The following is a 25,850-nucleotide window of genomic DNA, read 5'->3' as shown; positions in this document are numbered from 1 at the left end:
GACGCAATCGATGATTTTTTTAAATGATAATAGGGGTCGTGTGATAGCTCGTTCGAAAGATTATTCAATTCTCTATTCACTAATATAAACATTAACATAATTATACAGGGTGCAAAAAATTTTTTTCAATTAAATTAATTGAGACAAAAAGAAAAATGTATGTAATTTATTTAATGCAAAATGCATTTTCCTGTTGTCAGAAAAAAGAAGAAAATGTTAATTTCAAAAATAATCATTGCTTTTTTCTTAAATTGAGACAAAAAGAAGAATAAATATAATTTACTTAATTCGAAATACATTTTAATGTTGTCCGAAAACAGGAAAAAATGTTTATTTGATAAATAAATATTGTTTTCGCTTACTCAATATTAAAGGTACCACCCACCTGCCTCTTAGCAGTTTGAACATTTAATTTAAGCGAAAAGCAATGACTATTTCTGAAATTAACAGTTTTTTCCTTTTTCTGACAGCAGTAAAATGTATTTTGCATTAAATAAATTAAATACATTCTTCTTTTTCTCTAATGTTTATATTAGTGAATATAGAATATACCTTTCGAACGAGCTATCACACGACCCCTATTATCATTTAAAAAATTATCGATTACGTCATCACGCCCAGATGGATGACGCCACTAGAATGATGTATATGCCAAAAAATTATAATTTAAAAATAAAAATCGACCTGATTGAAAATAAATTTATTCCAACTCAAACGTCCTCACTGTACATATAACTTCAGAGGCTTATATCTTAAAATCATGATTTTTTGAAGCTATTGAGTCCATTGAGTCTTTTGTTCTACACATCAAGGACTACCAGAACCCAAAGTTTCAAAGCATTTGACAGAGAGCCATTTCCCATAAGGTTTCTGCGGGATCCTTGGTATTAAGAGAAAAAAAATGCAGCGTCAAAATGAATGTATTCAAAGAAATTACAAAAGGGATTCGAAAAAAGGTTACTGTAAAAGTGTTCAAATTGATCAATGCATTTATTGCAACGTTTCGCAACGGATAGGCAGGTCCGGTGAAGCACGTCAAGCTGTCCGCGAAGATTTTCAAATTCTTCTTCAATTGCAGTTCGGAGGTCGGGAAATGTGCGTAGTCCTCTTGCAAAAACGCGGTTCTTGAGAAGGCCCCACGGAAAGATATCACAGGGTGTCAGGTTACATGACCGTGCGGGCCACTCAACTATTCCTTGTCTGCCTATCCATTCTCCAAAATGAACATTAAGGCACTCTCGCACACATGCCACGTAGCTTATGTGTTGCGTAGCTTAAGCGTTGCCGGACTTATGCCCATTTTCGAGAGCGTTGCCTGCCTTATGCCGACCCCCCTATTGTATTCATGTATATCCAGATTCAAATAGACTCATGACGAAGATATACAGTCCCTGGCCATATTATTAGACGCACTATAAGATTTTATAAGAAAAAGTAAATTATGAGGTGATACTAAATAGATTTTTTGTATGCACCAGACACAATGTATATCTACAGTGCTAGTCAAAAGTCCGTACCTCCCCTCGTATCTTTTGAACGGTTATACCTGTAATAGTGAAATTTGGAGGGAGGAAATAAACGGACGTAAGATTCTTAACTAGTCATGACAGGTGACGTAATAGTGACAGATGACTTTACAGCGCCACTGTGACAGATAATTTTAAATGGGACCTTATGACAAGTGATACATCGTTTGAAAGGTATTGAAATACCTATTCAGACATACTAATTTTGTTTGAGTTAAAGCGAATTTTGATGAATAAATGAAATAATATAAAATTGTAGCTTCGCATTTAATTAATGAAAATTCTAAATTCCGCCTATGATTACTTGTCAAAAAGGTTGATGTTGTCGTAAAAACTACTAGATAATTGAAAAACGTCAACTTTTTTGACAAAAAAACCATAGAAGGACATTTGAATTTTTATTAATTAAATGCGAAACTACAATATTATATTTATTTAATTTATTCACCAAAATAAAAATAAACTTAAACCTAAAAAAATTAGTATGACTGAATAGGTATTTTGAATACCTTTCAAACGAGGTATCACTTGCCATAAGGTCCAATTTAAAATGATCGGTCACAGTGGCTCTGTAACGTCATCTGTCACTATTACGTCACCTGTCATGACTAGTTAAGAAGCTTACGACCGTTTATTTCCTCCCTCCAAATTTCACTATTATAGGTATAACCGTTCAAAAGATAAGAGGGGGGGTACGGACTTTTGACTAGCACTGTATTATTTTGTTGTCCATTTAATTGTCTAGTTTTTATCACAAACTAATCATCATTATTAATTAACAAATGTGTATTTATTGACTCTTGAAAAAAACAAAAATAACGACAATTAAATGTTAACTATTTTGTTGAGCCACCTTTAGCCACTATTAGAGCTTTAATTATGCGCGGCATACTATCACTGCAAACCTGTACTACGATACCTGTAGAATTAAAGCTCTAATAGTGGCTAAAGGCGGCTCAACAAAATAACATTTAATTGTCGTTATTTTTGTTTTCCTTCAAGGGTCAATAAATACATATTTTTGTTCAATAATAATGTTGTTTTATTTGTGATAAAATCTAAACAATTAAATGGACAACCAAATAACATACATTGTGTCTGGTACATACAAAAAACCTACGTATTATCGCCTCATAATTAACATTTTTTATAAAATCTTATAGTGCGTCTAATAATTTGGCCAGGGACTGTATGTGTGAATATAAGAATTTCAACGAAATAGCGAGACTTTGAGCTAACAATATAGTTGTTGTTGTTATTATTACTACTAAAATAATTGGAAAAACCTCAGGAAAGACGTTTGAGAAAAAAGAGACCTGGTGGTGGTCTAAAAAAAATTTAAACGGGAAGACACAAATGCATAAACAGTGCCAAGACAATAGGTCGTACACAGGTATTCAAAACTATAAGATCGTCAAAATGTAAGCGAAAGTAGCAGTAGCAAAGGCTAAAGTAAAAGTGTATACGGATCTACATGATTAACATGATAATGTTTAATGAAGTAAACGTTTTGTTTACACTATTGACAAGTCCCAATTAATATGAGTTTCTTGTGTTTTTGGATTCATATATACTACGCATGCTTGATCATTTTATGCTCATGCCAACATGATATGACAAAAAAATACAAAATTGTGAACTAGACTTCTATAGTGTATTGTTTAAAAAAAGTGGTGGTGGTTGGTATAACTAAACCCAAATAACGATAATAACATAATACAATAACAAGGAGTAGGCAAACAAATAATAGAATAAAAATGATCAAACTATGAATTTGATTAATTGAATATACTTACTATTTTTGGTGAAAGTTACAATTTTCAACACCTTTCCAAATCGCTGAAATATCTAAAAATACAGAAATTATTAGTCATTATTTTAAAAACATAAAAATAGTTTTTACTAAACTGCTCCCAAGTATTTTAATCATTAGAATTGGGTAACATGTACTGCTTTAAAAAAATAGTAGAACAGTGTATGCGCAGAGGGTATTATTTGACGCGCTGTATGAAATGTGAGCGAAGGGGGTTGCCAAGATGGAAATATATACTAAAATCACAATAAAGATGCACTAGAAATAAACAAACCAAGACAGGTTGAATGTTACGAGGAGCATTCTCAAATCATGATTTACAATGTATGAACATTGTAAATAATGATTTGAGATTTACAATGCATATACAGGGTGTCTGCGTAACTTAGAACCATATGGGAAACTTTTTTAATATCAATTTTACGAAAAAAAGTCATTCGTTATAAAGGGCTCTGCATAGTCTAACACCTGAGATGCAATCATCAGATATCAAATTTTGTCAACAGTATACGAGGTATGTCAAAAAATATGAATTTCGCTCAAGAGCAAACTACCTTTATATTTCAAAATATCAAAAAATTTTATTACGAAAAGTTATTTCTAATTAAAAACCATATTCAAATATGCAATAACAGCCTTCTACTTAAAAAAAAATTTATGAAATTTTCCTAAATTACCGATTCCGAACATCATTTTTATTTATTAGACATGTAATAACTCTTTTATTAATAATTTTAGGAAAAAAGTTATTCTTCATAAAAATCTGTGCATGGTCTAAACCTCAAGATGCAACCATCAGTTATCCAAGTTTGTTAATTTTATACGAGGTGTGTCAAATAATATGAATTCTGTCTAAATTCTAAAATTCTTTCTAAATTCATATTATTTGACACACTTTGTATAAAATTAACAAACTTGGATAACTGATGGTTATCCAATAGAAATAATTTCTAAATTCATATTATTTGACACACCTCGTATAAAATTAACAAACTTGGATAACTGATGGTTGCATCTTGAGGTTTAGACCATGCACAGATTTTTATGAAGAATAACTTTTTTTTCTTCTAAAATTATTAATAAAAGAGTTATTACATGTCTAATAAATAAAAATGATGTTCGGAATCGGTAATTTAGGAAAATTTCAGAAATTTTTTTTCAAGTAGAAGGCTGTTATTGCATATTTAAATATGGTTTTTAATTACAAATAACTTTTCATAATAAAATTTTTTGATATTTTGAAATATAAAGGTAGTTTGCTCTTGAGCGAAATTCATATTTTTTGACATACCTCGTATACTGTTGACAAAATTTGATATCTGATCATTGCATCTTAGGTTTTAGACTATGCAGAGCACTTTATAAATAATGACTTTTTTTCGTAAAATTGATATTAAAAAAGTTTCCCATATGGTTCCAAGTTACGCAGACAACCTGTATATTGTAAATCATGATTTCGGAGTGCTCCTCGTAACAATCAACGTGTCTTGGTTTGTCTATTTCTAGTGCATCTTTATTGTGATTTTAGTATAGTTAGAAAAATCATGCATGTAAATAAAATTGAGAAACAAATAATTATAGTCTTTGCGTAATGTGTGCTAACGCATGGACTATTTAAACTTAAATGTTCCTTTTAGTGGTGACACCCAAAATTAAGTTAAAAATATGTCAGTAATCACGTGTCATATTATCAAAACGGCTGTCGCTAAATCAGGATTATATACTTCGATTTTATAAAGCAGGAAGCAAGGTTTAGATATCTGGGAATAGATATAACCAGTTCGCAGTGGTTCCCAACCTTTTATGTCTGGCGACCCACCTTCTGATGTTTTTTCATATTCGCGACCCATCCCTCACCCATGATGATACGCCATTCTGTACTCTGTACGCCACTCAGCTACTGTAAGAGCCACACCGCGACCCACCTGAAATCTGTCCGCGACCCATTAGTGGGTCGCGACCCACCGGTTGGGAAACACCGAGTTACGGAGATGTTGAAGAGGAAGTACGACAACAAAGTTTAAAAGCAAGTAAAGCGGTGGAATCTCTTAATGACACAATCTGGAAGAACAAACACCTAAAACAAGACACAAAAGCAAGAATCTATAAATCAGCAATTAGACCTACATTGACATACACGGCGGAGACAAGACCTGACACATCTAAAACGAGACGACTACTAGAAACAACAGAGATGTAAATACTTCGACCAATATCAGGGAAAAGTCTGTTGGATAGGGAGATAAGCGAAAACATAAGAAGATCATGCAATGTAGAAGACATAAATTGATGGGTAACAAAACGGAAACAGAAGTGGAACGAACACATTAGAAGAATGGCAGAGGATAGGATAGCACGAATAGCACGAGATAAGTCACCAAATGGACGAAGAAGTATTGGCTCAAGAAAAAGATGGTGCGATAATTTAAACAATTTAGGAGGCTAATATTGAAGAAGAAACATGCTTTAAAGCCTATATACAAGAAGGAAGAAGAAGAAGATTTTTATGAGTTTCCAAAAAGTCGTCTTTAAAGTTTAAGTTTAAGTCAGGGGAAGCTCCTACAGTTAAATGATAGCAATCTTGGAATTACTGTTCAAGAGAGTTCTTGCATATCTGGAAGTATGCAAGATTAAATGAAGATAACAAGGTCGATGTCAGATCCATTATTATCTTGATTTAATTGCTAAAAGAAGATAACAAGGTCGATGTTAGATCCATCATTATCTTGATTTAGTTGCTAACGATACTGTTGATATGATATCTGTACGGAATATAAAAATTAGGTGTTTTGTCTAGTCTACCATTTATTTGCCAGGATTTTTTCGACTAAATATTCCCATAATCCATTTCAATTTATTAATAGAAAACGAGAAACATCAACGTACTTTGTTGTCTAGACCTATTATAATTTTAACCATCTATAACACCTTCTTATAATTTTGTTCTAATTAAGTTTAAAGTGATTTTTCAATGTTTTTATTCTGATTTCAGCAGTTACAAAAGCATTCTTAATTTTTATACAAATGCCAAAATTTCGTGTCGCCCTCACACATACAAATCAGTTTACGGAATAAAAGTCACATCAAACATAAAACAGGCTCTTTTTTGAAATTTTTAAGATTCACGCGACAATTTTCACTCCTTGTCATGAAATTACGCAATCTCGCTAAATAAAATCATGCAACTTTACGTCTCATAAATTTACGACTTACGACGGACGAAATGAATACCAACAGCAACCGTGACAGGAATTTTGAAACGGTTTATGTACATCAACATTTTTATTACAACTTTTATCTTCAATATTCATTTCTGAAAAAGGGCATTAGGGGGGTTTGAATATTAAACAAAGTGTTCAATATACTTATTTACTTATTTTTATATATTTTAAAATGAATGTACAATTCACAAGGAAAAAGTTTTCCTGTGTTTGGCTGTATACCATGTAATACAAAAAACAGTAAAATCCTGTATAAAAGGTATATTTAAAATCTCTCAAAAGGGCCACATCAAAATCACATAACTAGTTTTCGACTGGTTTACCAGTCATCATCAGTGCTTACGTGCAATGTACATGCTAACCACCAAGATATTATTTAACAAAAATATGTGGGTCAAAGCCCAGTAAAAGTAGTCCGTCAAGGAAACACTGGTTTAAAATGCTACATTAAGTGTGGATGTTTAAAATATTTAGCTAATCTGCCGCAGGTAACGTCTGAGCTGTGGATTTGACTTGTTTACATAGTGTAGGAAACAAAGGTTGAACCTTGCAAAATGGACACAAGTCCGGTTTTATTTTTTTTCTGGTATATCAAGGGGTGCGTATTATAAGACTAACTTTTTCTGAAAAAATTTCGCCCCGGAACCTCCCTTTTCAACCCTTTAAAGGGGGTAATTTGTGGTTTTTGCGAAACGTAGCCCTTCCTGTACCTTTTACAAAAAATTTCTTTTATAGAAATATGAAGGAGACTATATTTTCTACGATTTATTTCCGACAGCATCTCTCTATCATCCACCGTTTAGCAGGGGTGGCGCCATAAAGTTGACAAGTTTTTAAAAAAGATGTTTTTAAAAAATATATATTTTTCCCTAACTGTAACGGAAATTAAGAAGAAATTCTGCGGCAATTATTCAAAAATAATTGACTGATTTTTTGGTATAGGTTTCACTTAAGGGTAATTGCCCTTTTTTTAATTACAGGGTGTTACATTTTAAAAAACCTCTTTTTATACGATCTGAACCGTTTATGCTAGAGTAAAAACACTTTCAGCGATTACCCATGTATTGGTGCTATTTACAAATTTGTATAATACACCCCCATTTTTTCCCCGGAACCACCCCAAAAAAAAGAAGAATTAATAAATAAATTGATTTTCTTGGAATCCTTCACATACAATGCCCTTTATTAATATGCTTCATATATCATTTTGTGCACGTTATTATTACCCATGCATGGACATCAAAAGCGATTTCCTAGTGCAACCCCTGTAGCAAAAAAAAATAAATAAAATGGGGGGTTGAATTTTTTTTTTGTTTTTTGCTTTTTGATCCATATGGGCATATGCTTCATCAATAGTGCTTTTCAAAAATATATATGGTTATTGCAACATCTCTGCGGAAACCACCCCTATCCTTGAAAATATACTGCAGAAACTACCCCTATCCCTTGGCGAGCATGTTTTTACGATTTTCTCATTACCTATGTATTCTTTTTAAGCAAAACTTATACAAGGTTAAAGACCACTATTTACTCTAAAAATTATGTCCTATTCATTTTTTTCGTATAAGCAACCGTTACGGCACAGTGGCGCCGTAAACTTCATATATGCTTTGGCGGGCTCCAGTTTTTGTTTTTTTTTTCGTCATCTGTTCGTTTTATTGATAAAGTACTTATGTAAAATAAAACAACACAGTGTAACCTACAAATTATGACTTACGCACATTTTACATTCTTTGCTCCCCAAAGCCACAGTGGTGGCCCAAAATAAATTTTTGCATATTTTCGCCACCTACACGCATTTTATTGCATTAATGCTACCTTAATAGCACAATATTTACCCTTAGGTGGTCGCTAAGCAGTGGCGGATCCAGGGAGGGGTGATGGGGTGATCACCTCCCCCCTCTCAAACCAAGTGATATTATATTCAAAGATTATAAAAATATTCATTTATTTTTATAGAAATTTAACCAATTGGCACCCCCCTCTTAACGATGCTGGATCCGCCACTGTCGCTAAAGCATAAAAAGTCATTCTTATAAAAATAATATTAATATAATATAAGTTTTTCTATAAAAATAAATGAATATTTTTATAATCTTCAAATATAATATCACTTTGGTTTGAGAGGGGTGGGGGGTGATCGCCCCCATCACCCCTCCCTGGATCCGCCACTGCTTAGCGACCACTTAGGGGTGAATATTGTGCTATTTAGGTAGCATTAACGCAATAAAATGCGTGTAGGTGGCGAAAATATGAAAAAATTTATTTTGGGCCACCACTGTGGATTTGGGGAGCAAAGAATGTAAAATGTGCATAGGTCATGATTTGTAGGTTACACTGTGTTGTTTTATTTTACATAAGTACTTTATCAATAAAACGAACAGAGGACGAAAAAAAAAACAAAAACTGGAGCCCGCCAAAGCATATATGAGGTTTACGGCGCCACTGTGCCGTAACGGTTGCTTAAACGAAAAAAATGAATAGGACCTAATTTTTAGAGTAAATAGTGGTCTTTAACCTTGTATAAGTTTTGTTTAAAAAAAATGAATAGGTAATGAGAAAATCGTAAAAACATGCTCGCCAAGGTATAGGGGTAGTTTCTGCAGTATATTTTAAAGGATAGGGGTGGTTTCCGCAGGGATGTTGCAATAACCATATATATTTTTGAAAAGCACTATTGATGAAGCATATCCCCATATGGATCAAAAAGCAAAAAACAAAAAAAAATTTTCAACCCCCCATTTTATTTATTTTTTTTTTGCTACAGGGGTTGCACTAGGAAATCGCTTTTAGTGTCCATGCAGGGGGAATAATAACGTGCACAAAATGATATATGAAGCATATTAATGAAGGGCATTGTGTGTGAAGGATTTCAAGAAAATCTCTTTATTTATTAATTCTTCTTTTTTTTTGGGTGGTTTCGGGGAAAAAATGGGGGTGCATTATACAAATTTGTAAATAACACCAGTACATGGGTAATCGCTGAAAGTCTTTTTACTCTAGCATAAACGGTTCAGATGGTATAAAAAGTGGTTTTTTAAAATGTAACACCCTGTAGTTAAAAGAAGGGCAATTACCCTTAAGTGAAACCTATACCAAAAAATCAATCATCTATTTGTGAATAATTTTCGCAGAATTTCTTTTTAATTTCCGCTGCAGTTAGGGAAAAATATATATTTTTTAAAAACATCTTTTTTAAAAACTTGTCAACTTTGGGGCGCCACCCTTGCTAAACGGTGGATGATAGAGAGATGCTGTCAGAAATAAATCATAGAAAATATAGTCCTCTTCATATTTCTGTAAAAGAAATTTTTTGTAAAAGGTACAGGAAGGGCTACGTTCCGCAAAAACCACAAATTACCCCCTTTAAAGGGGTGAAAAGGGGGGTTCCGGGGCGAAATTTTTTCAGAAAAAGTTAGTCTTATAATAAGCACCCCTTGATATGCTAGAAAAAAAATAAAACCGGACTTGTGTCCATTTTGCAAGGTTCAACCTCTGTTTCCTACACTAACATGTGGAAAGTATGACGGCAAGTGACGTTAACTTGGTTAAACTCAAAGTTTTTTGGGCTAGCTGAACACGAATATGATGTCCGCGATGGTCCCCGAGGCACTTGGTTGCCCAGGATGGGCCTTGTCTCCTGGAATTTTATTGAAATTCGATACCAAAACAGTCCAAACTCGTTACTTGGTGGATATTTGGGGTCGCTGAATACGAATACTATGACGGCAATGATCTCCTAGATTTTGTGGAAATTCGGTACAATATCAGTGCAAACTCTTTGCTCGATGAGTTTTTGAGATCGCTGAACTAACATCATGTTAGCGATGGTCTCCAAGGTATTTGGTGCCCAGAAGGGCTTCGTCTCCTGGAATTTTATTGAGATTCGATACCAAATCAGTGCAAACAAGTTACTTGGTGGGCTTTTGGGGTCGCTGAACACTAACATCATATCGGCGATGGTCTCCAAGGCATCTGGTGTCTAGGATTGGCCACGTATCCTGGAATTTTACCGAAATTCGATACAATATCAGTAGAAACTCGTAACTTGGGGGTTTTTGGTGTCGCTGAACATGAATACTATAACGGCAATGGTCTCCGTGGTACCTTATGTCCAGGGTTGATCTCGCGAGGAACTATGATCTCCTGGAGTTCCATGTGAATTAGATACAAAATCAATACTTCCGATACATGACTTTGTGCTAAACTTTTAGTAGTGTACGCTTTGTAGAGGCAAATTTGGTAGAGCGTAAAGTTTAAATTTTTAAAGTTTAAATCCAGTCTCTTAACGGTATTTTTGGGAGTTCCTAAAATTTTGGAATATTCTAAACAACAACAGTAACAGTCAATGGGAAATGTTATTTGTTCAAAAAACTCATAAATACTCACCAGATGTAAAATATCTAAGCTTATAGGGTATATCATGTGCTCGATAATAACTCTAAGGACCGTATTTGGGCCACCCTGTATGTCCTGTCCATTAGTAACAACATTAGCTGCTGGAGTTATAGCCTGAGCTGCTTGAAGCGCTGCCTGGGCTGAAGCATTCTGCAACAAAAATACATTTTATTTAGTAAAAAAATATAGAAAAACTGGGTCCCGGTGAATTCGTAACTATTTTAATCCCCCATCTTAATTACAGGCCAATTGGTAACTCTGGCCCTCAGCTAATTTTTCGGTAACCAATCAACTACCGGTGAATTCGTAACTAAATAAAGGTATAATCTTTTAGACTTGAAATAAACATATGGAAAATATCTTTGCTTTTAAATTATCAGATGGATTCAAATAATTTATCATTGCTAAACATCTAAATATTGAATTTACAATTACTTGATAAAAACCAAGCTCGTGTAGAGCTATACTTGATGGAAATAAAATTTATAACATGTGTTAATGAAACACTATAATATTGTTTCAATTATTTTATTAGGATATTTAAATTTTTGTTATTTTTTATAGGTACATATAATACAAATATAAAGTTTTTAAGCAAACCAAGAAACATTCGGTTTAGATTTAAGGTACCTATTAGATTTAATCAATGGTTTCGAATTCACCTGAACAAAGTTTCGAGTAGGCAGGTCAGGTAATAGAAAAGTTACGAATTGGCCGGTGTACATTTTGATTTGAAAATTTTTGTCATTAAAAGTTACGAGTTGGCGCGTGTCCGAAAAACTAATACTGTATTAATTAAGATAACTAAGAAAATCTTATTTAAGAAAAACTCTGAATAGAAAATATAAATGGGTTTCTTTTAAGATGTGTTTAGTGTAATGTTAATAAAGTTCTAAACAACTATAATTTAACAAAATTTATGCAAACTATAATTTATTAACCGTCACTGGTTTCTTAAAAACTCTTTCACTGGTTTCAGTCACTCGTTTCTCAAAACATTTTTCGCTAAAATTGAAAATAAAAAAGTTTTCCTCTTGGGCACCACATCCGTGGACACACTATATATGTGATTTCAATACGTTTTTTTTATTTTGCGCTACTGTGGTAGCGACTCTCTCTCTCTCTCTCTGTCTCTCTCTCTCTCTCTCTCTCTCTCTCTCTCTCTCTCTCTCTCTCTCTCTCTCTCTCTCGCTCTCTCTCTCTCTGTAGCTTAACAACCCTTCGTGGGACTCCATCTTGCCGCCACCTACTTAGGTCAATCACATCTTCTCGCCAGTTGTGTATTCCAATTATGTTTATATTTAATGTCATTAATTGCTCTCACAATTTTCTGTATTTCGTCCCCAACTACCGAACGTCACGAATTAACTCATTAAAAAGGAAAATTGGGACCAGAAAAGATATTCTTCAAAAATTAAAACCTTATCAGGCTATACGTACATTTATGCAATTAACGAAAGCTCATTCCGAATTAAAATTGTCACAGAAATGTCATTAAGGTACGTATACACAGTTTTAATTGAAAACTGTTTAAAATTTTCCAAATGGGAAATTCGTTAATGGGAAACTCGGTTTGAAGATTCGTTTTAGAACAGTAATTTGGTTATCTGGGCTCTTTTTAATATTTAATATCGCCGTATCTTTTCAAGTTTTATCAGCTTTACGTAAAGTACCATGTAATGTCTAAAAGCGAATAGTATTTTAATAATAAAAGTTGCTTATTGCTGCTAAATCACAATTTTTAGCGCTCATTTTAAATTTAATAATATTCATAGTAACTACTAGAATAGTAGATAATTCAAGTTGTTTCATATCTTTTTATAAATTTAATTTCTGTGCTGAAGTTTTAAAAAGTATATAACATTAATTACTTAAAAAATGTATTTAGTCCAGGCTGTATGCTCGCCCCCGTTAGGTAAATTATTTCGATTCGTTTTTTTTGCACAAACTTACTCAAACAGAGGTCCTTATAACAAATACACAGGGTGCCAGAAGGTAGCGCGTTCGGAAAATTGTTTCAACAATTTTCTTAAACAACATCAACTTGTCAAAGTGAACAGCACAGTTTAGCAAATATTCAGTCGTAGACGTAGATGTCAATAAATTATTAGTTAAAGTTATTTATATTACACTTTTATTCATGAAATAATCTTACAGAAGTACAATCGAGTGCTTAAAATGGCCGATTTGTGTTTTCCTCGTGATTATTTCATTCATAGGAGAGTCTGACCAATAGAAAGCTACATAAATCTAAATTAAATCGATAATTTTTGATAATTTCCCGTCGTCAAGTATATTACGTCAGATGCCCTTCGTTGCTACGAAAAAATACATTCAGTGACATTAATGACAATTAATATTTTAAAAATTATAAAAGTGATGACTTTCAACCGTCAAATTAATATTTATAACAACTGTGTGTTTAATTGTACTAATTTGTACTTACATAAATAAATTTTAATAAAATTTTGGTGTTGAACAGTTTTATTCATGAAATAATCGCAACAAATTACACTCGATCTCTAAAATTAATATAGAATTCTTGCCCTCGTGACACTTTGACATAATTTAACTCGCCTTCGGCTCGTGAAATTAAAACTGTCAAAGTGTCACTCGGGAAAAATTCAATAATTTTAGAGCTCTTGTGCAATTACTACTGATAATTTGACATTAGATGCAGAACTAAAAGTTTATTATGGTTCATTTTCTTAAATGTGACAGTTGTCAATACTAGAAAATTCGTGTAAATAAACAGAAAGAATCTACCTAAAAATATTCTCACTATAATAATTTAGGTAGAAAATTTCCACTATAGTAATAATCTGATTGGACATAATTAAACACGTGATGAAAAATCTTCTTACACAATTGGAAATTAAAATCATTAAAAAATAATCAAAGTAGCAAATGAAAAAGATATACAAATAATGTAATTTTTCCTGCGTGTAATGAAGGGAAAGAGAAAAAAATTGTGAATGTTACATAGGCCTACAGTGTTTTTGGTGCCAAAGTGTTTATAGCTGATTTTAGGTATATTTGGGATGCTGATTCAGAATATGGCTTTAGTTTTGCCCTATCAGCTCTAGTTTGCAAGATAACGTAGGGCATGCTAGCTTTTATGCATTAAAATACGAATATGCTTATATGGATATACTAAATTAAAATAAAAATCACACAATTAGACAATACGTATATTTTAAGCCATTTACATAACTACAATAAAACACTTTGTACAATGAAACATATATACAATTAGTTTTGAGAAAAAAACTAACAAAATAGAAAAAAACTTTACTTGACGTAACGAAAGCTTCGCATGCATGATTTTCTGGAATGAACTTTTAAACAGTCTCTCTTCAAACGAAAGCAAAAATCTGCCATCATATGTGTGTCCCATCTTCCTTGGTAGCGGTTCTCCATGGTTTTATTTCTTGGTGAAATCTCGCACCTTGCTCCTCACTTGTGTCACCTAAGTTTTCAGGGAAACGGTCCAGGTGGCTGTGAAGATAGTGGACTTTGATGCTCATATTACATCCAAGTGATTGGAAGTTATTCAGCAAACGGTTTACCAGCTCAGCATAGTTTTCACTTTTGTGATTTCCCAGAAAATTTTTATAATATCCACAAGTGAAAGCCAAGCTTTTTTCTCTACGTCATTCATTGACCCCACAAAAGCCGGATCCTTTTTAAGAAGTCTGATCTGTGGTCCATCAAAGATTCCAGCAAGTTTTAGACAGATAGCAGCACTAATAGTGATTTTGAAGATCCTAGTATTTTATTAGGTGGAGGTTGAATGGGTTGTTTATAGGTGGTAAATGTATCATTTTAAAGTTTGAAAATACTTTCCAAGCTGTTTTATTTCCTTATAAAATAGTAATGTAACCACATTAAAGTATTATTTCTTGCATAAATTAATAAGGCGTAATACACTGAGAACAACAAATATAGTGAGGAAGAAGTTTATTTAACAATGTATATTCCTTTGAATAGCATATTCTTCATTATCTCAAATATTAAAACTAGTAATTTCGGAATGTGCCATATCCATAAAACTAGAGCTGATACAATAAAACGGAATCCATATTTCGATTTATCGCCCCTAATAGTAAAAATCAGCTTAAAGATTCACGGCACCAAAACAAATTTTTTTTTCTGTAGGTTTGTGTTTATCATTCACTGATTATAGTTCAGAGAAATAAGGAAAAAAATATCCTGTTGGTGACACAACCCCCTCCAGGCCGAAACCAAATTTTTTGAGTAGTATGGACATCTATATTAATAACCTATATTTTTCCTGCAACCGATTTTGATGATATACATAGTTATAAACAAATGAAGATCAAAAAACGGTAAATTTTCGCTTTTTTCGTCTATAACCAAAAAGTTGAGTATTTTAAACAAATTTGAGAGTGAGAAACTCATAGATCGTATAAAAAACTTCAATATGGCGTTCGCTGAATATGTCTATCCTTATTGGTTGCTAAGAAAATTGCAAAATAAATCATAAATTTTGAGTTTTTATAAATATTCATAACTTATGTAAAAATTAACTTAGAACGTTCTTATTACACGGAAAGCTGAGACTTCTGGTGCTTAAATTATACCCTAAATTTCAAAGCAATTGGTCAAATAGTTTAAAAGGTATTTAATTTGTTTATCCCAAATTAATTTTTTTTGCAACGCTATAAGTCAGAAAATGATGAAGTTACAGTAATACTTTGGATAGTTTATGAAAGAAGAATATTTATAATATTAATTTAATTTAAAAACAATGACAAAAAATAATTCTAAATACTGCAAAATTATTTTGCAAAAACATGTGAATTAAAAAAAAGGGCGGCTAACTTCGTCCCTAATTGTCCCAGGACAATTGTTTTTCTTTCTAAATGTGTATAATAACTCAATCTTTCCAAATATAAAAAAATAAATTTTCTACGGGTAACGGTTAAAAAGTTATTCTATTTGTTTATAAGTAAGCAAAAATCGACGTGTTTTTGCAAATTAATTTTACACTGTTTAAAATTACTTTTTGTCATTTTTTTAAATTAAGTCAATAGTATAAATGTTCTTCTTCCATAAACTGTCAGAAGTCTTACTGTAACCTCATAATTTTCTGACTTATAGTGTTGTAAACACTCAAGTGTTAGTAAAACATCATTAATCTACATTACGGTTGTGTATTAACAACCCCTAATATACTACCAAGAACCATTCACAACTAAAACAAATCCTATCAATATACCTAACATTGACACTAGAGCGACCAGATTCTATTAATCACCCGAGAGTTCAATGAGGGCCTAATTTATTAGGACTAGTTGAAACTATATTACTAGAAACCTAAACATATATGATATGGTTTTGGATATCAACATAGAAAATTCAAGGTAAAAGATAATCCATAACATCTACTCGCTTTCATAGAGGTAGAAAGACACAATAAGGTAAAGAGACTAGCAAGCCCACTATACTCATGGTATAGGGTATGCCAAAAAGGTAAAGATACTTGCAATCCCACGTCTACTCGTGGTAGAGGGTATGCACAAAAGGTAAAAGTGTTGTAAAAAAAATGAATTTGGAATAAACAAATTAAATAACTTTTAAACTATTTGACCAATTGCTTTGAAATTTAAAATATAATTTAAGCACCAAAAGTCTCAGCAATTCGTGAAATAAAAAGGTTCTAAGTTAATTTTTACATAAGTTATGAATATTTATAAAAACTCAAAATTTATGATTTATTTTGCAATTTTCTAAGCAACCAATAAGGATAGACATATTCAGCGAACGCCATACTGAAATTTTTTAGACGATTTATGAGTTTCTTACTCTCAAATTTGTTTAAAATGCTTAACTTTTTGGTTATAGACGAAAAAAGCAAAAATTTACCGTTTTTTGATCTTCATTTGTTTATAACTATGTATATCATCAAAATCGGCTGCAGGAAACATAAAGGTTATTAATATAGATATCGATACTACTCAAAAAGTTTGGTTTCGGCCTGGAGGGGGATGTGTCATGAGAAAAATCTTATTTCTCTGGACTATTAAATCTATTACACAGAACTAAAATTTGACACAAGATGTAATTTACCAAATCTAGATACTCGTGAAACGCAAACTAAAATTTTGTTTCAATCAAATTCCTAAAATGAATCCCAATTTAAAATTAACAGATTTGAATTGTGACAATTTACGTTTCAAAAACGTCATTAGAATATGTATGCGGCTTTAATTGCGATCTGGCTGTTGGCAATTTATTTTTTAATTGAAAATTCATTAATTGCAAAGTCTAAAGATTCGATTTAGGAATCACATGAATTGATAATATCCGGGAAGTTATTAAGACCTTTTTAATTGCTCCGGATTAGAGCCACGTTTAAATTTACTTGCTGAGGAAACTATGGAGATTAACCGCAGGGATGATAGTTAATAAGTATGTTTCGTGGAATTTGCTTTGCGGTGGATTAAAAAACAACAAGCAATGTTATAAACGACAGTGAGAGCCTCAAGAGACGACGTGTAATTATTCTGCTAATTTTAAAATAATTTTAATATAGAGTCATCGAGAAATATTGTATATACAGTGGGGGGCCAAATTATTAGGGACAGTAAAACAATTTTTAATTTTTTGAATTTTGTATTTATTTTCTGTATAAGAGAGTGAGGTATTAAATTCACAAAACCATTGAATTTTTCCTAGTAAAACTATTAATTTTTTCGCAAAAAATTTTTTTTAACAAAAAATCACAATTTTAATATTAAGCGGTGCCACCTTTTGCTGCAATTACAGCCTATACGCTTCATGGCAAGTTCTGAATACAAGCTTCTGCGTTATTGTTTAAGTTTGGGTTATGATGCCATTCTAATAAGGGCTTTAATCAGTTGGTGATAATATTTTTGTGACCCAACAAAAAATATATTTCTGATCTTTTCCAGATATTTTCTAACTCTTGAATGCCCTAAAACAATCAGTTACTTCAAATTATATATAATCTATACATTTAATAACCTTAATTTGATCTATTTTAAAGTCTATCAAATGGAGAAACTCCCTAAAAGCCCTCAAAAAACCAGTCATACGAGTTTTTGAAGGTGGTGCACCTTACGGAAAAATCTGGAAAAAATCAGAAATATATTTTTTGACAAAATACACAATATAGCAAAAAATTAGATCTGAAGCCATCTCAAAAAAAAGTAATAGATACGCTTGTCTAAAAAAAATTAGGTTATGTACACTCAACCTACGGGTCTATAAAAAATAGACAAGTTTTGTAAAAGCCTTGAAGTATAAATTTTTAAAAATTTTTAAATTAATGGCAACCCACCGAAAAAAAAAATAAAAAATGACGTTTTTGTTATGTATTATGTATTTTTAATAACATAGAACGTAAAAAAAATAAAAAAAAATTCTGGGTAACAGAATTCTATTAGAATATAATTAATAATAGGTCTGGATCCCGCGTATGAAAAAAAAGTTGATTAATAGCAAGCTGAAAATTTGTTAATAGCTTAAGGGTATCTAGTCGGATAAACTTTGATATATGGGAACACTGGAACAGGGGCAGTTTTAATTGTGGAACAGGTTATAAATTTGGAACGGTGAGACCACGAAATCGGCACATTTATTTTGTCCGACAGAATAGACTTAAACTCTCCGAACAGAGATTAAACTCTCATGCAAAAATCAGACTGCTATTTATCACCTGTCATAATTCCTGTCATTTGACATATTCTACATGTTCCACTCATTAAAACGCCCATTTGGTGATAAATAGCAGTCTGATTTTTGCATGAGAGTTTAATCTCTGTTCTGAGAGTTTAAGTCTGTTCTGTCGGACAAAATACATGTGCCGTTTTCATGGTCTGACCGTTCCAAATTTTTAACCTGTTCCACAATTAAAACTTCCCTGTTCCAGTGTTCCCATATATCAAAGTTTGCCCGACTAGACACCCTTAAGCTATTAACAAATTTTCAGCTTGCTATTAATCAACTTTTTTTTCATACGCGGGATCCAGACCTATAATATTGCTGGTACCTACAGGTAGTCAAATTAATGGTGGAAAAATCTGTGTCTCCTCCGCCAAAATAAATGACAACATCAAAAATAATTTAAATTGGTGAGAGCTTACTACTTCGTCGTAACAGTTGATCGCTTACATAAAAAATTTACTAAATTTTTGGGGAATTATTGGAGAAGTGTGTAAACGTTAAGAAAAGAAAGCTGTCAAGCTTTAGGTTATTAATACAATTGAAGGGCTTAATGTGAAACAATGACAAGCCACACATGATTTCAAAACAAGTTAGTGTTATTCTTGGTTAAAGTAATAGTATAACAAGCCACTAACAAATTATCTCAGCCCTTCGTTAATAGATGGCCCGATAAATATATGGTCACACTATTGCATAGGTCTAGTTTGTCTCTAGTATCTACTCAACATAAATGACAAGCCACATCAAAATGGCGAACATGGGCGGAAGCAATTCGGATAATTATTGAGTTCTGATGATTCTAGCAAGAAAAATAGTAAAGTTGACTTGACATTCGATGACAGTGACCGTAACCCTGACTATGTACAATCTAGAAGTGACTTAAGTAATGAAAATACAGCGATATGTAATTTTTTCCTAAATGTGGCTTGTCACATTATTACCATTCAAGATTAATGTAGTGGCTTATGACGTGGCTTGTTATATTATTGCATTTGGTTGTAGGATAATGAACAAGGTCCGTCAATAAAAAGGACAAAACCAAACACACCCGTCAAAAATTCCAACAAGTTGATGGAGACAAAGAAATAAACACTGTTTAACACGTATAGGGTTGAAACCACCACGAACTCAGTCAATAATAGAAAATTCTGAATCTACTTGTATCTAAAATTTGGGTATTTATTATTATTAATGGAATAATGTAACAAGCCACATTTTTTTTAAATAAATGCTGGTTTTTCTCGAGTTTCAAGTAATTTTATTAATATTGTTGTCAACTATGATCTCATAAGGCATGATGCATCGAAATATCTAAACTAAAACAGTAAAAGTTGTTACTGGATTTTTTAGTATTATTTTTAACATTCAAAGTCAAATATCTCACTTTTACCTTTTTGAGGCTTGTCATTGTTTCACATTAAGCCCTTCAATTTATTGTATTAATAATTCTTGAACTCTTATTGAAGTGAGGACTCGAATAATATAATACAGATTATATTTTAAAAAACCAAATTTGAAATTTCCATATTAGGCGTATCCTAGTTTCTGTATAATTCCGTCTATTTAGACTTTTGTTACACTCTTTTAAATATATACCGAAAAATTTGGGTCCTGCAAAATTCTGTGTTTTATAAATGGCTGACTTTGGCATTATTAAAACGAAAACTTTGTTTTATTATTATTTAAATTATTTTTAAATTTTATTATTTTTATATTTTTATTATTTAAATTTATTAATTTATCAATTACGTAATACATACGTACATAAAGTACGCCATGGAATAAAATAAGTTGTTTAATAATTTAGTCTCTAATATAATATAGATAAAGAATTAAAAATTAAATTTTCAAAATAATAAACGTCTTCTACGGAAACCAAATAACTAAATATAAAGTCACAAAGCTTTAAATTATTTTTTTTTAATAAAGTAACCAATATTTTTTTTAAATTTTGCGACAAATTTAATTACTGATGAAGTATTAAATACTTCGAGAAAGATATTTGAATCGTCAGCGTGTTGTATGTTATTTTATGGACGTATTATGTCAATGAAAATGACATGGGGGGCGTTGTACAAATATAAAAAATAACCTTTTTGATGTTAGTTGTTAATAATTTCCTTTCAAACTATACTCAAATTGTATTTTTAAACATATTATTTAATTAATAAAATAATTAAATTCACTATTAAATGATATTTATATTTTATTAGATAATAATTTTAAATTTAGTTTGACTTTAACGGATCTGTCAAACTCAAATGTAAACAACGTATCTACGCTTTGTTGATACATACGCTAAATAATAAATAACCAATAAAATTCCTTTATTCATATTTAAAAATATTATTTTCATATAACGTACCTATATAATTTATTTAAAATATAAATTATACATAAATAACAAAATTCTATTAGTAGGGGAGGAAATGATGCTAAATTTGCAGTCACTCGAGCGTTATGGGGACCTATTGGGTTGTGAAGATTAGGTCCTAAAACTAACAAAAGTTATGTAAATTTTTCCATTTAAGTGGGGACTTTCTATTTTTTAATTTAATTTTCCTTTTCCAACAATGGTTTTTTTTCGATTATAGCGCCATCTATCCATAATTTGAAAAAATGTCTCGAATAAAAGTTTCTTATTTTTACGTAAGGAATTCAAATCTGCAATAAAAAATGGGGGTTATTATTTAAGTTTTTAAAGTAACCCCCCACCCCACCTCCGTGGGGGCCCTGTTTGGTGTCATTCGATAGATTTTTCAAAAATATTGAGTACGTTCATTTTGCAGTTTTTCGATCTGATGTTCATTTCGCGAAATATCGCGGGGTTTCTATTTAAAATTTTAAATTTACTTTCCATCCCACTCAGAGGGGGGTCGTGTCGTGTTTGGTATCATTCGATAGAGTTTTGAACAACGTAAAAATATTGAACACGTATATTCTAGTTTTTCGATCTGACTTTATTTCTAGAAATATTCGTTTTTTTCTTGTGAAACTTTGTGACTCATTTCTTACGATTTTTGAAGTATACACTGTTCTGCATGTATTTAACTTACCTTATCTTAATCTGACGATTTCGAGTTTTTCTAAGGATAGATTTTTTTTCGGACCCCCCTTAAGGAACTCCCCTGTATTAAGATCCAATATATGGCCGGGGTACATTTACAGGGTACAAGGTTTCTCCCCATGTGATTTTCTGACGCACTCGAGTAACTGCAAAAATCCTCGCTTGGGCTCGCCTACCATATTGACGTTTATTTTTGTCAGCCGAAATATTCGAAAGATTGTGGTGTCACAATTTTCGACTTTGAGGTCGATTATTTTGAAGATGGTTCGAAATATCTAAATGTCGTTTGCAGATTTGGATTCAGGAGACAAAAATACATTTGATTCCATCGGCAGATCGGCTCTAAGTAAAGCAGGGGCAGCGACGCACAAACGAACGAACGAACAGACTTTGCGAATCTATGAACGAAAACAAAATTTTCGTTGAAAATGTGTATGGTGTTGCTATTAGCACTAGTATTAATCAAAATTACGTGTCTCGGTATCATGTGCATCTTTCTACTTCATCTCTTCACATAATGTAATTACATACTTTGCACTGTGTTAAATAAAATGAATATTGTATGGACCCATTTATACAGTAAAATTTTTGATCTGTCACAATCAGAACCCAGACGGCTGTGAACAGTATTTGTATATTATGACATGTATACAGTTACAGATGGTTTCACTATGAGGAATCAGTTTCCTTGTTAAGCTGCCATTCTGTGGAGAATTTGCGAAAAAAAAGACAGGAATGGATTCGTATTTCGTTTATATATTTTTTTGTATTCGCCATGTAAATGGATTACGCGTGTAAGTTTTCAACGAATGCTGATGGGCGAAAAGCGAAACGCGGAAAAGAGAGTAGCAGAGCGAGGGGTTGAGGGTTCAAATTTAAATGGCCTGCCAGTTTGTATAAAGCGGCGCTAATGAAATGGGATATTTTATTCGCTTTTCATGCCATACCCCATCATTTTACTAATTACCGGAAACCGTTGCGTTTTGTTTGTTTTTTCCTACCGTAACGTGTAACATTTTTGTTTCTGAATATGAAAATCAACATCAATTAAGAAAATGTTATGCTGTTTGGCGAGAGCGGGCATTTTTAATAGCCTTGAGCAAGAATCGGGGTTGAAACAAAAAGTTTTGGAAATTAATTTGAAGGAGACGTATTAACTTTTGACTGTATAGAAATGTGGAATAACCAAAGAGAAAAAGCTGGATTTTTGTATTTTTTGTTTGTATTTATATATATTTTTTTACATTAATACCCTTACAGTTACTTTTTCTCATCTGTGACCTAAATAAAAAAGGTGGTTCAAAATTTTAATTCAATTCCGAGAAATGATTGAGACACGTGCGGATTACAACCAGCTGAGGGTAATTAATTAACCAAATTTAAAAAAAAATATAAAAATATGTAAATGTGAAAATAATGTCATAAAGAAATGTTAAATATAGTGTGTTTCGGAACGAATTGTCTCTTATTAGAATCTTTTCATTAATTTACTTCTCTTCTTAGGTAAATATTGTTAATTTTATATACCATAAAAATTTAACGGGTATTCCAATTCCCGGAGTTATTGCTTATCTGGTAACATGTAGAGGTTAGGATCAAAGGAAGGTACTAGTAGTCTACGACTTTTTCCTGGCTATCTAATGGCGACCTTTACTTTGACCTTGACATTCAAGGTCATGCCAAGGTTACGCGTTCTTATTCGAGCGGGAACCTATGTTTCCAACTGCAACAATGAATAAAATGGATATATCTACGTTTGAATATGACCTTGAAAATCATAATCAATGTTATTGGGTTGATGGGTTATAGATTTCAAAGTAATGTAATAGAAGTTTGAGATTTTTTCACGGCTTAACGATACCGACCTTGAATTTGACCTTGATTATGACATTCTTGATCGTATCAAGGTCATGAGAATTTTTATTTAAAAGGGGCAATATTTTTGACTCTGAAAAGCATGATATAAATGTTCTTCGTTTGAATAGGACCTTAAAGATGAATATTCCTTCAAATGTATTCCTTCAATTATTATCAATTATGTCAGTTTCGTAAATCAACGTTGATTTGTTCTTCTTCTTCTTCAGTCTACTTGCATCCACTCCTGGACAAGGGCCTACCCATGAGATCCCTACGCTTCTCTGTTTTGTGCTATTTGGTGGCAGTTTCTCCATACCTTGGCTTTGATGTCGTCTACCCATCGTTTTTGTGGTCTTCTTCTGCTATGACTGTGTTCGCGTGGTCTCCAATGTAGTGTTTCTCGTCCATTTGTCGTTGTTTTGCCGTGCCACGTGTTCTACCCATTTCCATTTCATTTTCAGAATTCTTCCAATTACATCTTCCACCTTCGTCCTGCTTATCACGTCCTCGTTTGTTCTCTCAGAGATACTCCCAACATAGCTCGTTCGATGGCCCTCGAACGATGATTTACCCAATATCAAACCTTAATGTTCTTTTTATTTTAGATAACGTATTGTTTCTTATCTGTAGTTTATTTCATCTATAATCAGATGCTACCTATCAATATTTATTAAGCTTATGTTCCTACCAAAATTATTTCGTCATGGGAGTGCCATGAGAATAAAAATTTTCATTACCTTGATACGATCAAGAATGTCATGATCAAGGTCAAATTCAAGGTCGGTATTGTTAAACCGTGGAAAAATCTCAAACTTTTATTACATTACTTTGAAATCTATAACCCATTAACCCAATAACCTTGACTATGACTTCCAAGGTCATATTCAAACGTAGATATATCCATTCTATTCATTGTTGGAGTTAGAAACATAGGTTCCTGCTCGAATAAGAACGCGTGACCTTGGCATGACCTTGAAGGTCAAGTTCAAGGTCAAAGTAAAGGTCGCCGTTGGATAGCCAGGAAAAATTCCTAGACCACTATCTAGCAAGGTTCATAAATAGACAGGTTGCATGGTAACTTTCCACCAATCAGATTCGGGAATCTAATGGCGGGAGTGACGTCACCCAGAATGCTGCATTCAAATTCATTCACTTCACTCATTGAAATGAACTCGGAAAGTAGGAATGTTTTTAATGATTGAAAATATATATGTATATTTAAAAAAAATACGTTTGGATTTTTAATGACTATTTATTTAATATATTCTTTAAAAAATGTGGTAGATACCTGTAGAGCTACAAAAATCATAGAATATAATTGCAATTAAATATAATGCAGTAGAATAGCATTACTACTTAATTAAAGCAGAAGTAGATTCTTTCTTGTGTTTATATATGGGACTAAATCATTCAAATATCCTAGGTATATTAATAATGGGTTGAATACAATTTACGTTTTTAAATGATTTTGAGTAGGTATATAATCATTTTGAATTGGGGATAGTGCATGTAGTACATTATTATAAATTCCTTCTAACATGTAAACCATGGTGAAAAAGAGATTCAACTAAAGATTTATGTACCTATCAAAATTAGTAGTTTTTCCTTTAAGTTTAACATAAGAGCATCTGATTACGTTAGGTACTGGATTATATCTAAAACTATTAAAACATTATGATTCCATTCAATAGGTACCTGTGAAGTTTTACATTAACAGAAAATTATAAAAAAATACAATTTCAGTGCAATAAAGGGAATTTTCCCCATGTTATATATTCATTTACTTTATAATTGTTTATTCAAACGATCTTCAGATGGCTGCAATATTAGTTATAATTTTTTATGAAACAATTAGGATCTGATTATTATATAGATTATTATATGAAACAATACATATAATAGATCTATTATCTATAGACTTAATTAGATATATGATTATGATATATTGTTCAATAAGTCTAAGCAGATTGTAACGTACACAAATGATGTAAACTTGATGTGAAGAACCACAAGAGATATTACAGAACTGTATGTGGAGCTTAAAGAAAATGCGAAAGAAATAGGGCTAGGCGTCAACGTATATAACACTTCTTGTAAAAGAGTTTTGGGTTTAAGTTATTATACTAAAAACACTTAATGATATCTATAGATACATTATATCTCAAGATATAAACACAAATTTAAACACTAACGATATTTAATAACAAAATATAGCCTCCAAACCACGTATCCTATTATGTTTACAAACAATTCGT

General features: G+C 32.0%; 1 protein-coding gene across 2 annotated transcripts in view; it reads right to left on the bottom strand.

Moving 5' to 3' along the window:
• Nucleotides 1-25,850, bottom strand: part of LOC114326010 (polypyrimidine tract-binding protein 2) — a 496,863-nt gene that overhangs the window by 42,318 nt on the left and 428,695 nt on the right. For both annotated transcript variants that reach the window (XM_028274194.2, XM_028274193.2), the window contains exons 4-5: nt 10,950-11,108; nt 3,323-3,374 (exon numbers count right to left, since the gene is read on the bottom strand). In XM_028274194.2, the coding sequence (XP_028129995.1) occupies nt 3,323-3,374; nt 10,950-11,108 (211 nt within the window). The remainder of the gene's footprint in view (nt 1-3,322; nt 3,375-10,949; nt 11,109-25,850) is intronic.

The sequence above is a fragment of the Diabrotica virgifera genome, chromosome 7 (genome assembly GCF_917563875.1).
Source record: "Diabrotica virgifera virgifera chromosome 7, PGI_DIABVI_V3a".
Lineage (NCBI taxonomy): Eukaryota > Metazoa > Arthropoda > Insecta > Coleoptera > Chrysomelidae > Diabrotica > Diabrotica virgifera.
The sequence above is the reverse complement of the archived record's forward strand: the minus strand, read 5'-3'. Positions and strand labels throughout refer to the sequence as shown.